The following is a 26,159-nucleotide window of genomic DNA, read 5'->3' as shown; positions in this document are numbered from 1 at the left end:
GAAAAAGTTGGCGCAAAATAACATTTTTATAAGTTTTTATGCGTGTGTATTGCAATTTAAAATAAATGTTTTGAAGAATGGAGAGTTTAAATTAAATGCATAAAATTTGGATGTTTTCTATCACAACTACTATTTACAAAAATGCTAAAAAAAATCTTCAAAGTTCAAGTCACTTACCAATCGATTATAATGTAAAAAACTAATAAAATTTGGAGAATAATATATCTACGATGAATGTTACACATTCAATTTAAAATTATAAAATTATTCATACATTTTATTTGAAAAAAATATTTAAAAGTGCAGGGCTGTTTAGATATATAGGCTCGGTCAAATTTTCATTTGCAAATTTGACCTTCTCATGTGCAATTCAATGCACTAGGGAAGGTCATGACCTTTCCCTCTCTCTTAAATGTTTCTGAAAGTGCATTTAAAATATTTATGTAATTTCACATGCAGTATAAGTTATAACTGATCAATGTGTATCCTGAAAAGTTATATTCAACAAAACATTAAATAGCTCACTTTCTCTCTTCTTTTTTTTTTAAAAAAATTTTATTTTAAGAGAGGAATAGCTCTCTTTCTTTTTACCCGAGAAAGCATGCACATTGAATTAAATTTATGACCTATTTATAGGCATTGATTCGACTGCCATTAATTAAATTTGATAATTGTGGCATTGCCTAAAACGTCAAAGTAACCTACTTGGAATTTAAGCTAAATAAATCAACCTGCTTAACGAAATTCAAAGCAAGACAAATAAGACAAATTTCAAATCAAACATCCTAATTAATTTATATACCGTAAAAATTCTTATAGATAATAACTAAGATTCCGTTTGTACATGTATTTTAAAATCGTTTTTAGTTTTTTATAAGTTAAAAAGACTTAAAGTATTTGTTTGGATAAAATTTTGATAAAATATTTTTGAAAACTACTTCTTAAAAAGTGTTTTCAAAATATAGTTTTTAAGAACACTTAAAATATGTTTCTAGGTGTTTTTAACAAGGAACCATGAAAGACAAAGATGAAAACATGACTTTTAAAATTTTAAAATATTTTTATAAAATAGTTGTTCAAACACATATTTATTTTTAAAACAACTTTAAAAACATTTTATATAAAATTTTTAGAAAACAATTTTTTAAAAACGTTTTATAAATACATGTTCAAACGGAGCCTAAGAGTCATGCTTAGATGTGTTTTTAATTAAGTCACATTCAGGATTAAATTTTATTTTATTTTATTTTTGAGTGTAATTATAGAAGCAAAAAAAAAAAAAAAACAAAAGGAATCCAATGATACTTTTGCAATTTATCATACAAATGTTATCCCGACTCCTGAGTGTATCTAAAAAACTAAAACATACACCTAAAAATTATCCAATAGTTAAAGATCGAGTTTGTATATAAAACAATTGGCTTATATAATGTTTCACTATTATGGTGTTATAATCACTTTTTAAATAAATAAAGAAAGGAAGAAATAAATACACTAACTAAAAATCAAGATTTGAATTTTTTTCCCGTTTACAAATAACCCAAAAAAATTATCGAAATAATTATGAATCGATACTCCAAATATTTTTTTAACAAATCATGTATCCGATACGAACTCTGCTATAACAAATCATTATAACGGAGCCTAAAACTCAAATGAATTAGGTGAAATCACATTCTTTTAAGTTTTTCCAAAGTCCAAACGCTAATTTAATTTGAAAATCGACCGAAACATTATACAATAACTGCAAACCGAATTTCACCAATATTGTGTCAGTTGTCACTTTGAGGGACAAAAACTACAAGTCTTGTTTGAACACCACAACTTTACCGAGCTTATGCAATGTTAACTTAATTAATCATTAATTTATTTTATTAGTTTGAATGTACTTTGAATTTCACTTCGTATTATTTTAAATTACCAATTATATGACTTGTTTCCATATTATTTACAAAAATGAAAATATGAAAGCTAGGTGACTAATAATTCATTAATTCGCTATTTTATCTTAGTCAAATTGAGCTAATTAATGAAGGAAATTTTTTTTTTTGAGAGGATGAGGTCAATTTCTTGAAATCAAAGTGAGCTAGATAAATCCATGTTAACAATCAAGTAAAGCTAAACAATTCAAATGGTTATTTTATTTTTAACTTCATAATATGACATCTTCAAATTCATGTTCCGAAAAATTCTATAATACACAGGGAGAAACACTTTCAATGTATTTGCATAAGTTGATTTAATCATCTCATTTAAAAAAATACTAATGTACCTAAGTGTTTGTTTTTAAGTGAGTTGATGATCATCTCATAAAAAAGAATACAGAAATATTTACTTTTGATGTAACATAGAATAACATAATTTTCTATAAAATAGGGACAATTTAAGTTATTATAATTCAGAAAGAGTTTATTATAAAGTTTTACGTAAAATAGGGGCGACAATATCCATAAATTAAAATCTTCTCACGTCATCTGATCCCAAAAAATTAAAATTGAACTTTGTTAATCCAATCACCCAATAAAATATTGCCACGTGGACGTCAACATACAGCCTGGACCACCTTTCCCTAGGGCTAATTTTTAATTGCATCCACACCCCGTTAAAAGTCTAAAAGACATAAAACCCTTGTGTAAAATTAATAGCATGTTAGACCCTATGTTTTAAAAAAATTAGCATAAAAAACCCTATGAAAAGGTATAAATGTGCCCGAGTTTGTATAACATAGGAGTAAAATGTGCTACATTTTAAAAACCCGAGGGATGCATTAGCCTATTAATATTTCATAAGGAGTTTTATGCCTTTTAAATATTTCACAAAGAGTGTGGATGCAATTAGCCACCTTTCCCTACATTAATGTTTTTTTTTAAATTTATTTCGGCCTTTGCTCCTCTCATGACCATATTAATAGTTTTTTTTAAAAAAAAATTAATTTGTTTTTAAATTTATTTTATATTTTTTCATGGAAAAATCACCATTCGTTTTCTTTTCAGCACCTTCTCCACAGATCCCCGGTTCCTCTATCCTGTCTTGATTATCAGTGGCAACAAAGCATTCAAAGTAAGCTGCAGAACATTCATTGTCATTGTTACGGAGGAATTTGCATTCAAATCTTTGAACTAAAGGGTGTTCTATAAGCTGCAATTTTTTGCATTATTGGAGGAGAATTGTGAACGGGAAGCGTAAAGTTTTGATTTTTATTTATTTTTGGCGAAAATGGGTGTTTGTACTTCGAAGCCAAAGTCCTCCCAAGAGCCAGAATTTCAGTCACGAGATGGAATCAGTCCCGTCGTGATTCCAGGCAAGGATAAGAATGCGGATAACCCAATGGCGGCAAAGAATAATGCCAGAGATTCTGTTGATTTCGTGGAAAAGAAACGGGAGGATGCGGAAGCGGGCAAAAAGTCGCCGTTTTTCCCGTTCTACAGCCCAAGTCCAGCTCACTATCTGTTCTCGAAGAAGTCTCCGGCGAGATCTCCGGCGCAGGAGGGCGGCACTCCGAGGAGGTTTTTCAAGAGACCATTCCCTCCGCCGTCTCCGGCGAAGCATATCAGGGCGGTGCTCGCTCGGCGGCACGGCACCGTGAAGCCTAACGGGGAAGCGGTACCGGAGGGGAAGGAAGTGGGAGAAACGGGTCTGGATAAGAACTTCGGGTTTGCTAAGAAATTTTACGACAAGTATGAGATGGGAGAGGAGGTGGGGAGAGGGCATTTTGGGTATACATGTAGAGCTAAATTCAAGAAAGGAGATCTTAAAGGGCAGGAGATTGCTGTTAAGGTCATACCTAAAGCTAAGGTGTGGAAATTTGTTCTCTTTCTTGTTGTTTGAGTTTTCAGTGATTTGCATTTGAATTTTAATGGACTCTGCTGGTTTATGGGCTAAATGTTAAGGTTGGGGAGATCTGATATATGTGGACATTTTCAGTTTTGTGTTCGAACCAGCTTAAAATTTGAAGGTCAAATTCGAATACGAAAAGCGAGTAACATAGATACTGAAAACTGTGTGAATAGCGAAATTTACTCGTTTTCTTTCCTTTCTTCGACATTATGATGCTAGATCATCGTTCTGTTGCTCAAAGAGTGTAATTTTTTTGTGTTCTTTTATAAATCATGTGAATTTTTTTTCCCTAGTTTTAATTGTCACTTTTACATTTCCAGATGACCACTGCAATAGCTATTGAAGATGTTCGAAAGGAGGTGAAAATATTGAGAGCTTTAACGGGTCATAACCACCTAATACAGTTTTATGATGCTTACGAAGACCATGACAACGTCTACATAGTTATGGAGTAAGCTTTGATTTCTTGATCTTAGATCGACAACGAATCTTTTTTGGCTTCTTCGTGATGTCGTTGAGTATCTCTTATAAGAGGTTGTTCAATTGTGTTTGATATCTCTCTCAGGTTATGTGAAGGAGGTGAGCTTCTAGATAGAATCCTTTCGAGGTAATTTGTGGCCCTTAATTATACTACCTTTACTAATGAATCGTCTCATTTCACATGGTATGTAGTGTAAACAAAAATGAATAAATTCTCCTTGTCATAGGGGTGGGAAGTATGATGAAAATGAGGCAAAGGCTGTGATGAAGCAAATACTGAGTTTTGTGGCATTCTGCCATCTCCAAGGGGTGGTGCATCGCGATCTTAAACCCGAGGTATTTATTCTGATGCTCAACCTAAAATAGATCGTTCTTGTTGGGCCCTTGTCGTTTGGGATAATTTGTTGAAGAAGATTTTGCATCCACTATCGATTGCTAGTATGTTTAACTGTAGCTTGTCTCTGGATCAGAACTTCTTGTTTTCATCCAAGGACGAAAACTCGATCCTGAAGGCTATAGACTTTGGACTATCAGATTTCGTGAAGCCAGGTTTGTTTGTAAGTTTTATACCTAAGGTAGATATACAAACGGGCCAAATTATATGGATTTTATTTAATTCTTTGCAGATGAAAGGCTCAACGACATTGTTGGTAGTGCATATTATGTAGCACCCGAAGTTTTACATAGAGCCTATAGCACTGAAGCTGACGTTTGGAGTATAGGTGTGATAGCTTACATATTGTTATGTGGGAGCCGCCCATTTTGGGCTCGAACAGAGTCGGGGATTTTCCGTGCCGTCGTAAAAGCTGAACCGACTTATGAAGAACCACCTTGGCCAACTCTTTCTTCTGAGGCAAAAAATTTCGTCAAACGCATGCTAACTAAGGATCCGAGGAAGAGAATGAGTGCCGCTCAAGCTTTGTGTAAGTATTCTGTCTTGCTGAAATCAAAAGAAAGTGATTTTAAGATATGGCGCCACTTACAAGTTTCTTCACTTCAGGTCATCCATGGATCAGAGATACCGACGAAAAAACGCCTCTGGATATACTAATACTTAAACTTATGAAGGCTTATTTGCGTTCATCTCCCCTCCGGAAAGCTGCTCTAAGGGTGAGTAAATGGAATTACTGCCAAGTGACTCGACAATTAATGTTTCTTCATTTCATTTTTCTGCATCCTTCACTGTTGATTAATATCGACTCAGTCGACGTGCATGTTGGGTCGTTACTCGTACGCCTTTTTTGCCAACTGATTCTCCATTTTTGTGTTTTTGTTCTCTAACAATTTGACTGGAATTCTTGCAGGCTTTATCGAAAACTTTGACGGCTGATGAACTGTTCTACCTGAAAGAGCAATTTGAGCTATTGGAACCAAACAAAAATGGGACCATAGGTTTAGACAACATCCAAGCGGTTGGTTTTTTGCATGATGCAATAGCCTATAACTTGACACCAATTAAATTTAATCCCAGCTTCTGTACTTGGATCAGGCCTTGAAGAAAAACGCAACCGATGCCATGATCGAGTCACGCGCATTCGATCTTCTTGTTTCGGTTTGCTTCTGATTTCTACTTATAGTATCCCAATATACATATATCATCCTTTATTTCTAGCTCGATTTTTGTTTTAAAATATATATCCTTTCCCTGTTATGCCAGCTAAATGCCCTTCAATACAGAAAGATGGATTTCGAGGAGTTCTGCACTGCTGCTTTGAGTGTGCATCAGCTAGAAGCCCGTGAAAACTGGGAACAGCATGCTCGTTGCGCGTATGAACTCTTCGAGAAGGACGGTAACCGGAGTATCATGATCGAGGAACTAGCTTCGGTGAAAATCATTTAAAAAAAAAAAAATCCATTTCCATCTAAATCTGATCCTGTGCTAACTTTTGAACATTTGTTTCAGGAACTTGGGCTCAGCCCTTCAGTTCCAGTTCATTCTGTCCTCCATGACTGGATCAGACACACAGATGGGAAGCTGAGTTTCCTCGGATTCGTCAAGTTGTTGCACGGTGTTTCTAGCCGATCATTCGCTAAAGTTCATTGACACTTCCAGTACATTACAATTTACGATCACCCGAACCCTCTCGCCATTGGTCTTGCCTGATGATCTTTGTGAAAACACGAAAGATCCATCAAATTATTTTCTTTTTCTTCGATCCGTCGTTGGAAATTGATTGGTTTCAAGGGATTTGGACTTCATATGATCACGTTCAAGTGGTGAAGGAACAGAGCTGCAAACACGAGTAAAAAAGTTAGCCTTTATGTAACCGATTGTATGCTGTAAATACGTATGCTATTTATTGCACCTGGGAAAACTTGTGAATGAAATATACTTGAAATCAACTACCCTTACCTTGAATCTGCGGCTGCTGTGTAACTTCTAACTAACCGAGTATTAAACAAAGAAACAAGATCCAATACTATCTATGCTGCCAAAATCGTTGGTAGCGCAGTGTCATAAATCTGGTTCGAGATCGATGTCATATTGAAACAAAAATCATTCACCCTGTGAGAAAAAGAATTATAGCTTTCTATATATCATGATATGAAATTGCAAAAAAAAAATAAAATGTAATTAAATCGTACCCGAAATCGAAATGCATGACTTTGGCGGGAGGAAGAACATTGGAAATTAAATAATTGAATTTGACAGCCTACAAACACAAAACTCTTGTTTCATCATCTCACATAGATTAATTTAGTTAAACATATCTTCTACTTGATTCGATTCATGATTTTTATGTCAAAAGTATTGATTTTATTTTATATATTTATTTGGTCAAGTGATAAATATTCGTGTGACTGATTCACGGTAGATCTAATTAAAGAAGAAACACTAACATCTTTCTAGAATGAATTATGACTAGAATTGGAAAGCAATGTCCACAAAAAAAAATAAAAAAATTGCAAAATATCCTTAGAAATGTTATATATTATTCAAATTTTAGTTCTTTGTTTATTTTAGTTATTAGAATTAGAATGTATAATATAAGACAGTTTACTGTATCCAAATATTTAAATATTTTAATTAAAAAAAACTATTTCAATATGATTTCTTAACAAAACTAAGGGCATCCACGGTAGTCAATGGCGGGTTAGTCTATGCTACATCGGGAGTGTTTTTTCCTCTATTTCAATACCATTAGATCACGTGAAATCCCTATATTTTATGAAAATTGACATATGTGTTGATGATCGGTTGATATTTGACCACATCATGGGGGAGAAGTACTTCAGGTATAGCATAGAATAATCCGTCAGTGGCAAAAGTCCAACATGAGTTTACTCAGTGCGCACCGAAAAATAACGACGGCGAATTCCTACGTCATAAAAATAAAATAAAAAAGAGTCCAATGTTAGTTTTTTCGTGTTTCTCACCCCGCCACATCAACCCCACATTTTAATTCAAATATTCCAATTATTATTTAATGGGTCTTACTAGTCACTATCAACTCACATTATCAATTTATCTCTTTGATATATTTATATTTACGCAATTTATAAATCATATTTCAAAAAAATAATTAATATAAATTTTATTAATTAAAAACTATAAATAAAAGAATAAATTACTTTTATGTAACATTATATTGGCTAATACACATCATTTAAGTAAAATAACCAAAAAAAAAAGCGTTTAGAAGAAAATAAAATTATAGATAATATAATTTTTTTTGTTATGCAGTAATACGTAAACACATAAATTTCACAGCGATTAAGATATTAGTGTGCGAAAAAGTTATTACAAATTATGAAAATATTGACATAGAGTATTTAGGATCCTTAGATTTAAAACGTGGACATAAAACCTTTCTTCATACCAAAATTTAGCTCCACAAAAATTGCATATGTATGTTGGATCACCAATATCTCAATAATCTACATATAAATAAAGTAATGTTAATTTTAAAACATATGTTAAAAGTCCAATTATGAGGAATGAAATAGAATAAGATCGTACCAATCAATTTCATGAAAATATTTTTTGCACCGTGGAAACACGTTCATTAGGAGGAATGCATACCAAAATTTTTTAGATTTGATCAGAAGAGTCAACTGTACAAAAAACTCAAATATCATTGAGTGAGGTAGAATGAGTTTGCCATACCCACAATTGAATAATCGATGTTTACCTGTATTTGAAAACGTTACTCTCTGGAAAGAATATCAAAGCAAGTGGCTTTATGGATCTTTTCAATTAAATAGGATATGTGAAGTCTTGTTTTTTTTTTTTAAATTGAACAAACATATATAACATTTCTGAAAAATAAATGCGATCACATTCCCATACAGCCAAACGGTCTGGGAAGCTTCGTTTTGAAAATTGAAAAAAAAATTTAATAATCTCCTTGAGCTGTGTCCAATATTTGTAGAATACTAACAGACCTTTTCCATTAAATGAGATTTGAAATTCGTCTTTATGATATCTATGCATTAAACGAAATGAGTTTAATTTCCTAGCAATTATTTTTAATAATCTCCTTGAGCTGTATCAAATATTTAAAGAATTCGTTTTGATGCTATATATATGCATTAAAATAAATGAGTTTTAATTCTATGTTTACGTTTAAATAAAAAATAATATACATTTTTATTAATCATATTTTTACCTTGTGTAATGTTTTATGTGTAACTTAGTAATTTTATAACTTCTAACTTGATCATATATATCTAAATCAATTAATTGTCCGATAATCAAAACAATTGGATATCTCTTTGTGTATTTTCAGAATATCCTTTCAAATCATATGCTGGAGAAAAAGAAAGAGACGGCTATATATATATATATACTTGAGTGTATAGAAATCGAAAAATACATCAATCCTGTCTCGGAATATGCACGGCCAGTTGGAATATATATGTTGTGTGCACAAATTAAAATCATTTTAATTTTGTATTGGAATATGTATGGATGGTTTGTGTTCTGGAATATATATGTATTTTCAAATTCAAAATAAATGTTGGAGAAAAGAGGCAGAGCATTTATATATATATGTTTGTGTGCACAAAAACCGAAAAAAATATATTAAGTATGTATTGGAATACGTACGGACTGTTGCAAAACCGAGAGCACATTATATCCTTCTGAAATATACATTTGTGTAGAAAATCGGAACACTTAACTAGTATCAAAATATGTATGTATGGATAGTGGTGTAATAATAGTCTTTCTCTTTATGAATGTTATTTAGGAGAAAATTGTTACTTACGTTTTTAAGAAGATTATTCTGTTTTTATATATATATATATGTAGAATATATAGATTATAATTTATTTGATTTAATTGATTAAATTTTATATAAAAACGATAAATTATTATTTTGTTTTTTTAACAATAAATAAAATATGACTAATATTATTTATAAGAGGTAATATAGTAATTTAAATTCAATGATTTGATTGATGTAAGATAAATAATTAATGATTTGATTGATGTAAAATAAATAATTAATAGATGAATAAATAATATGATAAAAAAAATGCGAGAAAAACGCAAAATTAGATAATATAAGTTATACATAGATTAATAACAAGTCTTACCAAACGAGATTTTGTTCATTAAAAAAAAAAGAAAGAGGTTCCCTCTCATTTTACAAAAAAAATCTACTTATTATTACCTTAAAATACATTTTAATTTATTAGTTTCCATTTATTATCTGGTTGGATTGGTGCATTCAGCATTCTTGAGGGAACCCCAAATTTCAAAACCCTTGGACCATGATCGCGTAAATCCCATTCAATAGTGAATTTAGAAATCACAAGATGTTGAATTAACGGCAATTTCACCGATATCCAGTTCATTGCGAATTCAAATGGCTGACAGGAAATCCAAGAAACGTGCATTTGTTGAGATTTCTTCATCCTCTTCATTTTCATCTTCTGAGGAATCGGAGTCCGTGATCGAGGAGTTTTCTTCGGATTCTTGGTATTTTAACTTATAATACCTCAGTTTCCTCAGCGAAATTTAACCAATTTTCCTCAAATTATTTGAATGTGCTGTCTCTCTGTATGAGATTGGGTTTGTTATTTTCTTCTTACGCTTAGGTTTTCGTTTCTTGATTCAGTACTGATGATGACTATGACGAAGACGATGATGCGAACAACTGGAGTTATTCGGAAAATGAGGACGAGGATGAAGGCCATGCTGATGAAGATGATGAAGCATCGACGTGCAACAAAATTATTGAGTTTCTTCAAGGTGCAAGCTTGTGGGCATTATTGATCAACTAAGATTTCTGTGAAATGGTTTATCTTTTTGTAGCCATCTTATTTATCATGATTAGAATTAGATTAATTTGGATTGTTTGCAATGCTCTTTAATTAGTGAATCACACGTTTATGCAAGTGAACGTAGTTAGATTATTTCCCTATGCTCTGCAGGAAGAGGTGATCTTCAAGAACTAAAGTTGGTTGAATGTAAAGTGTACCTTCGAAGGCATGGTTTGAGGCTTTCTGGAACAAAGGAAGAGTGCATCGAGAGAATCAAGGAGCACTGGAGGTCAGTTCTTGTATTTCCCTAATCTGTTTGTATGCAGTTTCTTTTTTGTGTTTATGAAACCTTTTTCACTTTCTCTCTCTTTTAATACAGACAATTTTAGCTCTATGATCTTATTTGCATTGGATAAAAATTAGGACTGCGTGAAACTGAATCAGGCTGTTTTGCCCGGATAGATACTAGGATTCATTAATGGCATCCATCAAGGCACTTAGTTATTCGTCAATGAGAAACTTTGGAGCAAGGAAATGCAGGGATATAGCATCCTTGAGATAAGTGGCTGGAGGCTTTGGCCACAACAAAAATTAATTGGCCATCACCATTCCTTTTTCACCTCAAATGAATCCCTCGAATGCCATACTTAAAAACTGGATGCCCGAACTTGTCCTCCTGATGAATCCTATTAAGAACACCAAAGGCATGCCAAGAGTGTGAACCATGATTGGATTTTGAAGTAGCTCAAGTTTAAAAGTTAATTCCCGCCTTTCACATTTTCAGCGAACCCCTAGTTAGTACATCTCTTGTTGCATTTGTTGTTATATCTTTTCTTACTCTGAGGATCGCTTTTATTAGTAACAGTTTTTGTTGTCTAACTGCACCAATGTCACTCGATTTGAATTCACATCATGTCATGGTATTCTACAGAAATGAAGTGTAGGTGTGTGCAAATGCCTAGTTCACATATGCAGGTAATGATAGGATTACCATGAAGTTCAATAGATAGTGCTTACGGTTGTTGAAGTGTGAAATAGCCTGGTAGGGTGAATACGTGCTGATGCGATGGCACCATTTTCTTGTTTATTTCTCATGAATGTGGAGTTTTTATCACAGGTTGAAAGATGGCAATGGTGAAGCTCTCTATCCCAGATCATCATTTACGATCAACTGCACAGGTACTCATTTTGAGTTTTAACAAGGTTAGTGATCAGGCCTACACTTTTCCATTCTTTTAGTTTGGTTTTACCTCTTTGGCTTTTCTCCGTGTAGGTGATGTGTGCAAGGGAGATGTCGTTTTGTTCAATCAGAGAGTATATGAGAGGTATCAATCACTGCTGCTCCATTATTTGCTATATAGTTTCATTCATTAGTATTATCTTCTTGATTGATCGTATATCTTTTTACAGTTTCAACAAAATGAGAAGACATGGAAATGTTTTAGGTAGAAGGACTGTTGTTGGGAGGATTGTGAAGGAAAGCTATGGTGCAGCTAAGCAACAACATACCTTTACTGTAAGATAGATTTTTGTGCATCTGGATCAGAATTGTTCATAATAAATTCAAAGAAAGATGTCTAAACATGAACAGGAGAAAACTTGGTTGATCTGTTTGTATTATTATTTATGCTTCAGTCATTTTATTCTTGTTGACCATCCAGGTTGAAGTGCTGTGGAGCAAAGGGACCAAGAAACTAGCTCCACTTTCCCCTTTACTTGTAAAGGGCCGCAATCTTTACAAGATGAAGACTTTTAGACAGGTGAAATAATGTCTGGCAGACTGGTTTTGTTGTTAGACATTCACAAAATCATTGTTTTCACATCACCGTTTCAGCATTGGAAGAACGAAAGGGAAAGATTAAATGTACTTGCTGAAAAACACATGAGAGGAGCTGCTGCCAGAAGTATAAAGGCTAAGAGAAAGTCAAAAATGGAGATGAAGAGAAACAAATCCCTCGCCCATGAAGGTTTATCTTTCTTTTCCTTTGACTAGCATCTCGTAATACATTATTATTTGAAAGTTGATTTGATGTGTTGTGTTGTAACCAGGAAATAAACGTCGTAAGCATTTCCATAAATTGCATCCATCTGGAACAAAGGAGACAGATCATCTGAATAAGAATCCTATACATGAGCCGAGAAAGAGCTCTAGAAACAAGAAACACAATCCTCGTCAAAATTTTCCTCCACTTCAAGAACTTCGCTCAAAACACCCCGGAGATTGTAGGCATCCTACATCTCATTTTAGACATCAAAACCTGAAACAATCAAACCAAGCTAGAGAACCCTTCTTTCATCCAAATAACAATCGTTATCAAAATTCCTACACCTTAAATCCCCGCATTGCTGAAAGAAGACCACATCACTTTGCCGTCAATCCTCTTCGTGATTCCAGTCTGACCCCATTTTCAGAATCTCGGGAATTTAACCAGCGCAGTCTCATGTACAATGCTTATCCACACTTTACTCAAGTACCCGAATCAAGTCGATTTGGCCAAGTCCTTGGAAGAAATAATGTTCACCCACAATTTTATGTGACAAACAGGTGGAGATAGTTGTATAGGCATGCACTACTCGATGAAGGGCAGGTTTTGGTTGATAAAACGAACATGTCGATTGGATTGTTTTAAGATTGTGAAATTTGAAAAGTGGAAATGGCAACATATTGTATATAGTCCATGTGTTTATGTGCTAATATTATGTGCTGTGAATAGGAAACTGAAAATGCTTAAACGATGTCAGGAATTCAAGTTGTTAAATTTGTAGGAGTTAAATGAAAATATGGTTGATAAAGAAACATTGGCGTTTGTCACATACTTTTTTTTACGATATAAAATAAATCACTGGAAATAAATGCGACCATGGTTTGAGTCTAAAGACTTTTTCATTATACACAACAAGCCAAACCATGGATCTAACTTGAGACATGTCTTTAACATTTCGAACTTTTTTCCTTTTTTACACGTTCTTATACTTCAATCTTCATATAGTACGAATTGTTGGCCTATACTTTAGGAAGCCAGGTGCACCACGTCTTTTTAGATGAAACACTTCTTCTAGAATGAGAAGGTGGAGGCCATGCCAAGGTTGATCTTGTCTTAACATCGTTTTGTGATAAAGATCTCATGTGCCCTCGCTTCGGAGTTGGAACGGATGATTCGCGGTGGCAGCATGCTGAATCCTCTGCACACATTATTGAGGGCATGGGAACACTTTCCTTGCACAGAAGTTGCCTGAATCTTACCACTCTTTCCTCGAGTCGAACAACTTCTTCTTCCAACACCGCTACTTCAGCTACAAGTTCCAGAGTCTGAAATTTGACAAACCATAGAAAACCAGAATTTGCAGCAGAGACATGAAACCAGAATTTTGGATGTATGATGATTTATTACCATAAGATTAATGAGGGTACTATGCTTGAAACAATTCTATCACAATGAAGGAACACATTAAGCAATTGACTAAAATTATACAATATTGCTTACATATTGAGGGAGATGAGTAGAAATAGGAGGTAGAGTCCCCAAGGGTCTATTGAGAGCTCTCTTCAAAGCCCTGTGCACACTCTCTTCATGTCTCAGCTTCTTCTTCAGTTCATCAACCTGCCAGATTCGACCACGAAAAACTGAACTCAACTACATATATAACCGAAGACTGTTTTCTCAATGTGACATGCATTTTGTTTTGTGACAGAATTTGTTTACATCTTGGATCAAGGCTGATTTTCGTTCTCTCCGCGACCGGTTCCGTATGATTTTCTCTAGATGAGATTTGAATCCTTGTGGTTCCATCTTCTTCTCCTATAACAAAATCTTTCACATTTTGGCACCACGTGATAAAAGGTTTACTCACCATTGAACTATTAATCACAATGAGACAGCAATATATAAGATGGCAGATAAACACACACACACACACATGATTTAATAAGTGGTTTGAGGTATGGTATAAGTACTCCCTACGTCCCATATATGTTGTCTTGTTTTAGTTTTCACACGAATTAAGAAAAATTTATTGGGAAAGTAAATTTTATATAAACTTCCTATTTTATCCCTATTTAATGTATTAAAAAATGTTTGCACAATTTTCAAAGTGTAGTTAATAGGGATATATTAGTAAAGAAGTGTAAGAATGTATTACTAAATATGATGTATGACTATATATTTGGGACAAACAAAAAAAGAAACGTGGACAATATAATTGGGACGGAAGGAGTAATATATAGATATGTAATATAATGTAATTAAAAATAAATAAAAAATGATAGTTTAAATAGTATTGGATTTGATTGATAGATTATAGTTTATTTGATTTGATTGATTAAATTTTATATAAAAATGTTAAATGACTATTTTGTCCTTTTAACAATAAATAAAATAAAAATTATATTATTTATAAGTGGTAATATAGTAATTTAAATTCAATGATTTGATTGATGTAAGATAAATAATTAATGATTTGATTGATGTAAAATAAATAGTTAATATATGGATAAATAATATGATGAGAAGAACGTGAGATGTGATGAAATGAGTTATACATATATTAGTAATATAGTGAACAGAACGATTTTAGGTACTAGTAATCCACTCATTCAAATGTAGCATGAGGACCCGAACTTAAATGCTTCATTAAAACATTCAATTCTTGAAAATATAATAAAATGACAGATTACTAACTAGGAGTTGGCGAAGGTGCGTCATGTTCTTAAAACTCGAAGCTAGTCAAACCAATAACAATTAGTGGTTTAAACATAAGATTCAGATTTCATTGTTCGTGCAAGATTAAATGCTGATTAATTAATTTCAGTTGGGAAATTATAACAATAACGATAGAAACCGAAAATATTTCTCCCAATGTGTCGAGATATATATATTCATTAAAAAAAACATGTCGAGATATATTACAATTTTAAAAAAATTGAATTTCAAAAAATGTAAAAAAAAAATATTATAGATATGGTAAAGAAAAATATAATGACTTTTCTATACATTAAAAATATAGTTTTTGCGATCATATTCATTTAATTTAGTGAGAAATATTTGGATCATATAGTAAATTTGTGAAAATATTTTGATCTTTTAAAATAATAAAATAAAATAAAATTTAGAAAACAAATCAGAGTACTTATTTTCATATCTTACAATACGAAAAAGGCTTATAATTAGCTCTTGATTCACTTAAAATGTTATTTTAAAGAGATTATAAGTTCCGCTAAACATGTTCTTAAAAAAAAAAGTTCGGCTAAACACGGTGTTAGTGATTTATAACGTATAATACAAAACTAGATTTTTTGAAGATTTTAGTTTAAATGGAAAAGAACAAATCTAAATTTATTACCAAAACCCAACGAACTGCCTCTGTTGATATTGGCATATTGCCAACCATGAGTTCAAAATTATAGTAAAAACAGTGTAATGTCATTGAGATAAAAATACATATCCTGAATGTTATTCCTGAGATATATAAGAAATATGTGATACCCGAACTCGACCCGTGAACGAGCCGAAATTAGGTAACTGCTGAAAATATGTAGAACACATGAAGGGAAACAAATCTATTATTCTTGCAAAAACAAGCGTCCAAAGATTTCTAGACATGAAGCGAATGGCCTATACCAGGACTATGCCCCGGAGCCGTGGGTCGAAAATTTTCGACGAACTCAACCGAAGAACCTCCATTAACGTTATCTCCAACCCTTTTGTTTCTCAGAGATTTAACATTATGTCCTGGCTTTGGACATGACTTCTTGCACTTCAAATGTCTTCCATTAACACCAATGATCATTTCTTGGCTCAAAATGATGAGAAGAATAGAAACTGATAAAAAAGCCATAGTCGTTGTTGCGTTTTTAGCCATTAGACACGATGATTTTAATATAACAGTACTTACGGAATGTAGTAGAAATTAAGGAAGAGGACCTGTGGGAAATTGAAGCAGCGTTGGATTTTATTGTGCTAAGACAGTTGCTAGAGTTGGGGGTGTATATCATGTACATATATATAGAAAGAAACATAAGCGAGATCGAAAAGGTGGCGGTCTCATATGTCAGAGTGAGTTAGGTCCGTCGAATTTGTCTGTCTGTCTGTCGTATTAAATAATTGGGTTGACAGATTTCCCAACACACCAGATTATACACATATAAGCCTTTTGGGTTGACATTTTCCGTCATCTAAAATAGGTGAGTTGGGTTTTGGTGTTTTCTCAACCCATTAAAAGGCGGACTAGCTCGTCCGTTCTGCTAAACATAATGTTGGGTTGACAAATTTCTCAACACATCAAATTATACACATATAAGCATTTTGGGTTGACATGTTCCGCCATCTAAAATAGGTGTGTTGGGTTTTGGTATTTTCTCAACCCGCTAAAAGGCAGAACTAGCTAGCCCGTTTCGCTAGACATAATATCGGGTTGTGTCGGGTTGTGGGCTTGCTCAGTATTGCTAGCTCATTTTGACACATTTATTCATCTCGCGCTCAATTTTGAGGAGAACCTAAATATATTTATCTTTTATATTTGAGACTATTCTTGTGTATTTAATTTCCAAAAACAATCATTCATGGAAAAATGGGGGAAAATGTTTTTTGAATGTGATCTATTGTTTGCTTGTACATTAATTCTTAATTCGGCTCAAGCCTTGAATCGGCCTATAGAATTATGTGTATAATTCTCTGATTTTGAAACTCAAAGATATATATACAATTGGTGTGCCTTTCGTCATAAAAATTCTAAAGTGCATGCTTCGTAATGTGCAGGCACCTTTTGTTTTGTTGGACAGGTTAAAAAGGAAGAATGAGCAGTGATAAATACAAGACATCGTTTCTGTCTGTACTTGTTCATCCACCCATTGCAGACAATCGGAATTGGATTTGATATTTGAGGGACTTTTATCCCTATTTACATTGACAGAGTTTGACGCTCACGCATCAAATTTTAAACCCACCATTTTTTGAATCGACATCTCACATGTTTCACGATGAATATCATATATTATGTCACTGCGAGTGACGGTATTAGATTAATTCAGAGATTATATATTCTAGATCTCTCGAACGAGACCCTGGTAAATTAATATATATGATCTATTTAAACTAGTTTCAGGTGATATTAACACAATATTGACCAATGTTAGACCTATTTTTCGATGTGCATTGGATAAACCCTACACAATATCATGCAAACTATGTTTGTTAGGTAAACCACACTAGACAAGTAATGTGCGACAGGTTAGTCCAAGAAGATGTTGGTGAGATGAATCAAATTCCTTAACTTTGGCCAAACGTTCACCTAATCCACCAACTCAAACAATCGTTCGGGAGTCGACCAACTTTTCTTGTATGCACGAGTTGTTAATTTACAGTATATGTTTTCAAATTTGGACTTAAATGTGTAGCACATTTGAGTATGAAACTATTGATCTAGTAACAATTCGAAAGGAATACGTACATCCAGCAAAATATATACATTTCCTAAGAGATAAATGGTATTTAATTACACGAAATGTTGACAGATAAATTTTAGTTGCAACCAACAGATTAATCTATGCTGTTGGTCCAAACTGGTTACACCAAATTAAATTTTAGTAAGAAAAAGAAGTCCACGAATATGGTAACTCTTCTCCTATAAATACATGCAGCTTCAATCGTTTAATTTATGTGGGTATGTGCTAATTAGCGACCAAGGTAATTGACACCGATCAAATTAGTCTCTAATCGGAATCTTCGGTCTCTAATATGCGTTTTTTTGTAGTGTTAGACAACATTTCAAAAATATCTTACGATCACGAAAATTTCTATGAGACGATTTTATTGGTCAAAGAGACGGGTATTTTATTTAGATTACTCATAAAAAAATATTACTTTTATGTTAAAAGTATTAAATTTTATTGTACATGCATATATACAGGATTACAATTTACAGGTTGACATTTCTAACGTGTAAAAACCCATGAGATTGTCTCAACTAACCTCTTAAGATTATTATCTCGGAAGTTCGATGAATTAGCTAGAATTATTCTAAATCCTCGGTCTCAGTCAATAATCCCTATTTTCTGTAGTTTGAGGCATCATGGCTGTGCCCTCCAGACAAAACATGGTGGACCTAAGTTCATTCCAACATCATATGTTCTGCTTTACTTCAATGGAGTCCATAATTATGGATTTCGTGAGAGATATCTCTAGTAGAATAAAAAAAAAGTTACAATCTTAACTTTTCCTTTATGGATTTCGAAAAAATAACATTTTTGATTCATCGTGTTTTTTTTTATCTTTTATGTTTCAAGTTTCAGTCTTAATCCTTATAATTTTATTTTTTTTATAATTTTAGTTATTTTTTATCTGGGATGATGATGTGACATTATACATATCAGTATCATATCAGCGTCACGACGGGAAAAATAATAAAAAGAAAAAAAAGATAGCTGATTAAGATCGAAATTTTAAAAAATAAAATAAATCGCAAATAAATAAACGTACGAGACCAACAATATATTTTTCCCCATTTTTTCCCTCAAGTTTTCCTTATGATTTCGAAAAATTGGAGGGTTGGTAATTAAATACTTTAGGTTAATTCCAAAATTACCCTAGGAAAGGAAGTTGATCATGGATTACCAATAAGCCTCAAATTGATTCTTCCTGGGTCGATGCCCGAGTGGTTAATGGGGACGGACTGTAAATTCGTTGGCAACATGTCTACGCTGGTTCAAATCCAGCTCGGCCCAATAATTCGCCAATCTACCATAAGATGGTATAACTCATCTTGTCCTTCAGAAATACCGCATACGAAGCTAAAAAAGAAAAAAATATTCTGCTAGATCCATTATTTTTCTGGGATTGTAGTTCAATTGGTCAGAGCACCGCCCTATCAAGGCGGAAGGTGTGGGTTCGAGCCCCGCGAGTCCCAAAAACCTATATTTGGTCAAATACCAAAAACTATATTCGCTGAAAATATAAAATTTTAAAAAATGTGTTATAAAACAGTTTAAAGAGTAAATTTTGTGAGATGGGTCGGTCTATTAATCGAGTCACACATAATAATATACTACTTTTGATGTTAAAAATATTACTTTTATTGTAAATATGAATAGTGTTGACTCCTTGATCTCACGAATAAAGATCTAAGACCGTCTCATAAGAGAGCTATTCATAAAAAAAAAAAAGAAATTTTGAGAAAGATATTCATAAAATTTAATACTATGTCAAAACTTAAAACATTAACCGTTTGGTTGGATTATTATTAATCAATGTATAGTTTATCTTATCTAATCCTACGTTCTTTTTGCCATATTATTTATCCTTCTATTAATTATTTATTTTACATCAATCAAATCATTAATTATTTATCTTACATCAATCAAATCATCGAATTTAAATTACTATATTACCCATTTATAAATACTATTATTCATATTTTATTTATTATTAAAATGGTAAAATGATAATTTTGTATTTTTACATAAAATTCAACTCATCAAATCAAATAAACTATAACTCATCAAATCAAATAAACTATAATATATCAATCAAATCAATTACTATATTCACTATCATTTCTTATTTATTTTTTATTACATTACATTACTTATCTATATATTATTTATCCTATTATCCAAACCAAACTGAGTTGGTACATACTACTAAGTAGTAAGTTATAAAGTTAATGTTATGCTAATCAAACTTAATATTTATGATTGTCCACGTCTAACAAGAACTTTTGATCGGGACATGACATATAGTTGATGTCATATACCTTGGAAAAATATATTTTCACTCCCTCGTGACTTATTCCTTTTTCATTTCTAGTCATATTATTAGACAATTTACAATATGTGTTTGCAATGAAAACTATATATATTTTCAGTCCATGTCAGATACAATGTGTGTTCGGACTCTTTGATCTAAAAAAATGTGTTTGCACTCTCTGGGTCTATATGTTTTTTTACGGATGAAAATCGGTACAAAACATAGAAAATATGATACTAATATATAATATTTGAGCATTAACTGGTTTAGATCGGGTACAAAATATAAGATTTGATTATAAAATTTGAACAATTGTATTAGTATCAACACTTAAAACTCATGTTAGGGTACCCAAAAACCATATATTAATACGAGATCTAAAACAGTTAATACTCAAATCATATATTAGTATCATATTTTCAATGTTTTGTACCGATTTTCATAAAAAAAAAAAGACAAATGTGTCATTAATACCAATACTTGCATGTACGCTTGAGTGTTAAAAAATCATATATTAGTATCAGATCTTAAATAATTAGTATTCAAATATCATATATTAGTACCATATTTTCAATGTTTTGTATCTAATTTCATCCGAGAAAAAAATGTGGGCCTATAGAGTGCATTTTTTTTTTTTGTAGATTCAGGAAGTTCAAACACAATTTTTTTGACAAAGACTGAAAAAGTTAGGTTTGAGTGTATGGATTTAAAGTCACTTTACTCTCTTTTTTTTTCCTATTTAAAATCTTAGGTGAGTTTCATGATTAATTTTTTGAAATTTGAATTGTGATCTATCTTTTTTTTCTTTTTCTTTTTCTTTTTTTTTTATTTTTCCCCTAATTTATTTTTGTTTTTTAAAATTTTAAAAAAAAACATCTCTTTCTTCTTAAAAAAAAACTATTTTCTCGCTAAATTGTTATATTCAGGTGAGTTATGTTGTTCAAATTGGGTCAATTATCTATCGTTTGTTTATTAAATGTGATTTTCTTGTCTATTTGTATATGGAGGTTGGTTTTTTATTATTGTTGATTTGGTTTTTATTATCTGAAATTTTTAGAAACCGAGAAATCGAACCGACTATTTAAAATATAATAAAAATAATTAATACATGCAATTTTCATTAGGTTTAGGCCATCCACAATGAGAGCTCTTTCGAGCTCCCACTATCCCATGTGGCAGAAGGGAAAAAGCTTCTCCCAAAGCTTCTCTCATAATGGGAAAAGCTTTTTTCCTTGTCAGACAAAAGCAAGAGCGCCCTTTGTCTTTAAATTTTTTTTATATAATTTTTTTATTATTTAAATATATATAAATATAATCGTTATTATATATATATATATATATATATATATATATTATATTTACATACAAACACTTCTTTTTATGTTATATCCGTTGTTTTTTTTCTTTTTTAAAATTTTTTTATTTAATAATAATACACATTACACACACATATTACCGTTTGTCTTTTTTTTTATTTTCAATTTGCATCCAATGTTAAATAAATATTAAAATTGATTTTTTAATTAAAACTAGCCGTTAAAATTTTTCTATAAATACACAAAACATTTTTATTTGTCATGCTACAATTCTGTCACACAAAATCACCAAAAGTCACTCCATCAATTTATTCGAAATGGATGAAATTTTTTTAGGGCTTTTAGAAACTATTTGCATTCTTAAAATATCGAAGAAAATACCGCAGAAAAATACTCAAAATCGTCCTAACAGCCAATTTATTGCTCCCACACGATACCCTCATAATTTTCCAAACCCTTCACAATATCCGCTTAATTTTCAAAGCTCTCAAAGTTTGCCTACTTTTTCGAGCAATATCCACCATCAAGCTCCATTTTATGCGTGTCCACCTGAATATTGGCGAGCCATGGCTAGTCGATTTGCAATGTCAACACCCCCTTATGCATTTTCTCCACAACAACCACCGGTCATACTTTCGAATGAATCAAGGACTACAGATGCAAACAAGGAACCCACAACACCATCCTCAATTCCAGGTTCTCAATTTCCTACTTTTTTAACACAACTAGGACTAGACAACATTGTTCTCGATAAAGATAATGAGATGGATGGAAAACGAGCACCTTGGTCAGTTGATGAAGACAAGCTCCTTGCAAAGTGATGGGTCACCATTAGCACCGACCCAATTATCGGTAATGACCAGAAGTATCAAGCATTCTAGAAACGAATTACAAACTACTACAACAAACATCGCGCTACCGGATCTAAGAAAAGAGATTGGAAGAAGGTAAAATCACATCTCTATTAATTTCATCCTTTAGAAAATGAGTTTTCTGGTATATACAATAATTTGTACAATCATCGTGCGTGTGATGTGGCGATGAGGATGTACTTGTCAGAGCTCATGAAATGTGGAAGACAAATCATAACAGTAAACCTTTCAAGTATGAACATGTATGAAGAATTCTTAGAGAGTGTGAAAAATATGTTCTGCAACATCATCACGCTAATAAGAAGGCTCGAACCTCTGAGTCGGGGGACATACAACCTTATCCAATCCGGATACGAGCTTTGACGTAGATGACTGTGAAGTTCGTATTCGTCCGATGAGACAGAAAGCTGCAAAGAGAAAGGGCAAAATGAAAGCCGTAAATGTCGAAAAATGGGAAAAAAATGGATCTTATATGGCAAAAGTTGGAAGAATTTCACATGGAGAAAATATAACTTCAAAAAAAATGAGGTGGCGATCCGAGAGGCTGAGGCCCTTCATAAGGATTATGAAATTCTTATGAAAGATACTACTGACATGACACCAGAACAACTTAACATACATCTCAAAATATGCGCAAAGCTTAAAAGGAAGCATGGAATAGAGTAGATGTATTTTAGTTATTTTTAATATCGGTTGTAATTTCTATATTTTTTTTATCTACTGAAGCATTATGTAATCAAAATTTTAATTATTAATTAATGTTTAATATATTCACTATCATATATTGAATATTATGACTTATTTGTAATAAATAAATATATAAAATAAATTTTTAGTTGTTTTTTTAAATAAAAATTTGTATGTAACATTACAAAACTTTGAAATTGTATTAAAATTATAATTTTTTATGAAATAAATTTATTAAAAATTATAAAAAAAATTATATTTATATTATTAACTATAAAAAATACAAAAGTTCATTAATAAAATTAAAATATTTATATAAATTATGTATATATAAATATATAAAATAAATTGGTAGTTGAGATATTTTAATTGAGTGTGAAGTCCATAAAAAAGTTGTTTGAGTTTTTTGTTATAGTGGAGAATTGAATGAGGTTTTTTGTTTTTGATGTGGCGGAGCGTGGACCACAAAAGAGTGGTAAGAGAGGTTTTGGCATTGTGGATGCCCTACAAATTTACCGTATCCCCACTTGACTTTTTACCATCAATTCCTAACCTGATAACCGTCAATCACTATATTTTTTATTATTTTGTTTTGATGTTTGTAAGATAACTAACAAATTGGTTAAAAGAATTAACTATGCCTATTTTTATTACTTAATTTTGATGTTTCAAGATAATTAAAAACTTGGTTTGATCGCTGTTTTTTAGTATATATTTTTTAAGTTTCTTAACATACAACTTCATTTATAACTCATTTTCTTACTCAAATCGTATTAACCGAACCGTAATAAAAAAAATCGAACCAAACCAAAATAAAATTGTTTGGTTTTGGATTAGGAATTTGAAAAACCGTAAACCGAAACACCGAACCGAATTTTGTTAAAATCGAACCAATCATTGCACACTCCTGATGAGTAGGGTTGACCGCCTCACAAAAGACCAATTTTAATAATTGTTTTTATTTTTTAAAAAAAAAAACAAGTCTGATGGATCGGAATCAGGTCACCCATCGATCCAAACTCAATCGGGGGTTAGATTTTGGATATGACCATACCCGAAAATGTCTAACCCTAAATTAGTAATTTTAAGGTCAACTTGATTCAGATTAATTTCTGACACCCTAGATATGAATTAAACTAAAATGTTTTTATGATATTTTTATTAATTTTTTTAAAGTCTACGGAGAATTTTTGTAAAATATAATAAAATATATTACAAAATATAATGTAATTGATGTAAAAATATTGAACCATTGTGCCACACCTATTACATTATGTATATATCTATACTAATATTAGTATATAAAGTATAAGAGATCTAAACCCTAAAATAACTATATTTGTATCCATAGTGTAATTTTTGATATACCAAAAATATATTTATTTTAAATTTTATCAACACTCTAATTCAATAGATATTCGAGTCCATAGTGTAAGTAAATTAATGACAAATTATTAAGAATTCGATTCCCCTAGTAATAGTCTCTCGAACGACCAATTGCATTAACCAGCTTGATTTGAGTCTGAGAATTTATCTAATTCCATAAAAACGAGTAGGTCTCTTATAGGGTAAAATCTCGGTTCAGTCTTAAATATTTGGACACATTTTCGGTTCAATCCTAAATGTTTGGACGTTCCCGGTTTGATCCTAAATGTTTCCTAAAAGTTTTCGGTTCAGTCCTAAATATTTTTACATTGCCGATTTTGTGCCAAATATTTCTCAAAATTTCCCGGTTTGATCATTCCATGTACTCGTGTGTTAAAACTAACACCGCGTAGTGCTATATCATTTATGATTGAGTTTTATATTATTTATTATATATTTAACATTAAACAAGTTGTAAATAAAACACAAATTTATTAGAGTTTTTATCCAAATTTAAATCAATTTTACACAATGTTCAAAATAAAAATATTAAATTCATGATTCTACAAAATAAAAACTTAAATAAAATAAACAAAACTTGAGGAATTACAATTTAATGATGTTATTTCACATTTCTATTAATTTTGTTATATTCTCATTCATGATGCTTGCACATTTAAGAAAAAAATTTGAAGGTTGGAAAAAGATATATATCTTTTTAAAACTCTTTTTATAATTTAAATAATTAGTATTTGAGAAAAATTTACTATTAAATAAATTTTAATTTCATATCACTACTTTAACGGTGGTCAAATAATTCATTATATTTTCTCAATTATTAACCATAAGTATTTTCTCTTGAAAAATTTATTGAAAATTTTAAATATTTTGTGAAATAAGTACTACTAGTTATTTGCTAAAACATTTGTTTATTTATTTGTGATTCATAATGTTTTTAACTATAAGATTGCATGGTTCAATTATTTTTTTATTCTATAAATTTATTTTGCATAATTTATATTATATTTTCATTTTGAAGAAATTATTGTTCATTTATTATTATTATTATCACCTTCTATTTTATTTAACTTTTTCTTTTGTTTGTAAGTTTTTTTTATCACGCTTTGTTTGTAGATGGAAGGACCAAACCGAAAAATTTTAAAAAAATATTTAGGACGAAATCTGGAACGTAAAACATTTAGGACTGAACTGAAAACTTTTTAAACATTTGAGACCAAACCGAAAACATAAAAATATTTAGGACTGAACCGAGAATTTTTGGAAAATATTTGGGACCAAACCGAGAACGTTCAAACATTTAGGACTGAATCGGAAATGTGTTCAAACATTTAGGAGTGAACCGGAATTTTCCCCTCTCCTGTGAGACGGTCTTACGGATGAGACGAGTCAACTCTACCCATGTTTAGAATGATAAGTGTAAGGAAATAAGGGTTGCAAATAAATAGTTTGAGATGTTGACAACACCTATAATAACACCTTGAGTAATTTGCAGCGGAATAAAATTTAAGTGTGAATAAAATAAACAAGCAACCAAATAAATAAACTCAAATATTTTAAGAAAGAGTATAAAATATTCTTGCAGCGAGCGCCTCAAGACAAAAATTTCACTAGAAAATAATTCAAAGAGTCAA

The 26,159-nt window shown here is 31.6% G+C and overlaps 3 protein-coding genes and 2 non-coding genes across 6 annotated transcripts; 4 read left to right on the top strand and 1 right to left on the bottom strand.

Annotated features, from left to right (window-relative positions):
* The first annotated feature begins 2,997 nt into the window (after positions 1-2,997).
* On the top strand, positions 2,998-6,655 carry LOC140879513 (CDPK-related kinase 5-like). Of its 2 annotated transcripts, none has more exons than XR_012149446.1 (11): positions 2,998-3,795; positions 4,158-4,288; positions 4,403-4,444; positions 4,545-4,653; positions 4,788-4,866; positions 4,944-5,240; positions 5,318-5,427; positions 5,622-5,709; positions 5,807-5,869; positions 5,975-6,142; positions 6,221-6,358. XR_012149446.1 is itself a non-coding variant. In XM_073283257.1 (11 exons), exons 1-11 carry the CDS (start codon positions 3,217-3,219, stop codon positions 6,359-6,361), a joined length of 1,827 nt encoding a protein of 608 aa, XP_073139358.1. In that variant the 5' UTR covers positions 2,998-3,216; the 3' UTR covers positions 6,362-6,655. The 2 variants fall into 2 exon arrangements, 1 of the variants encoding a protein (XP_073139358.1); XM_073283257.1 differs by having other exon boundaries at positions 5,622-5,729; positions 6,221-6,655.
* Positions 6,656-9,985: 3,330 nt separating this feature from the next.
* On the top strand, positions 9,986-13,201 carry LOC140883018 (uncharacterized). The gene is made up of 9 exons (XM_073289310.1): positions 9,986-10,243; positions 10,383-10,516; positions 10,699-10,816; positions 11,645-11,706; positions 11,801-11,852; positions 11,938-12,043; positions 12,189-12,287; positions 12,362-12,494; positions 12,577-13,201. The coding sequence occupies exons 1-9, from the start codon at positions 10,131-10,133 to the stop codon at positions 13,080-13,082; spliced, it is 1,323 nt and encodes a 440-aa protein (XP_073145411.1). The 5' UTR covers positions 9,986-10,130; the 3' UTR covers positions 13,083-13,201.
* Positions 13,202-13,440: 239 nt separating this feature from the next.
* On the bottom strand, positions 13,441-14,369 carry LOC140877440 (uncharacterized). The gene is made up of 3 exons (XM_073280977.1): positions 14,232-14,369; positions 14,013-14,129; positions 13,441-13,837 (listed from the first exon to the last, which is right to left on the bottom strand). The coding sequence occupies exons 1-3, from the start codon at positions 14,316-14,318 to the stop codon at positions 13,532-13,534; spliced, it is 510 nt and encodes a 169-aa protein (XP_073137078.1). The 5' UTR covers positions 14,319-14,369; the 3' UTR covers positions 13,441-13,531.
* A 4,793-nt stretch (positions 14,370-19,162) lies between these two features.
* Positions 19,163-19,246, top strand: TRNAY-GUA (transfer RNA tyrosine (anticodon GUA)). Its single transcript has one exon. It is a non-coding gene; the product is annotated as a tRNA-Tyr (tRNA).
* Positions 19,247-19,354: 108 nt separating this feature from the next.
* TRNAD-AUC (transfer RNA aspartic acid (anticodon AUC)) lies at positions 19,355-19,428 on the top strand. The gene has a single exon. It is a non-coding gene; the product is annotated as a tRNA-Asp (tRNA).
* The last annotated feature ends 6,731 nt before the right edge of the window (positions 19,429-26,159 follow it).

The sequence above is a fragment of the Henckelia pumila genome, chromosome 2 (genome assembly GCF_033568475.1).
Source record: "Henckelia pumila isolate YLH828 chromosome 2, ASM3356847v2, whole genome shotgun sequence".
Classification (NCBI taxonomy): Eukaryota; Viridiplantae; Streptophyta; class Magnoliopsida; order Lamiales; family Gesneriaceae; genus Henckelia; species Henckelia pumila.
This window is presented reverse-complemented; position numbering and strand designations above follow the sequence as displayed.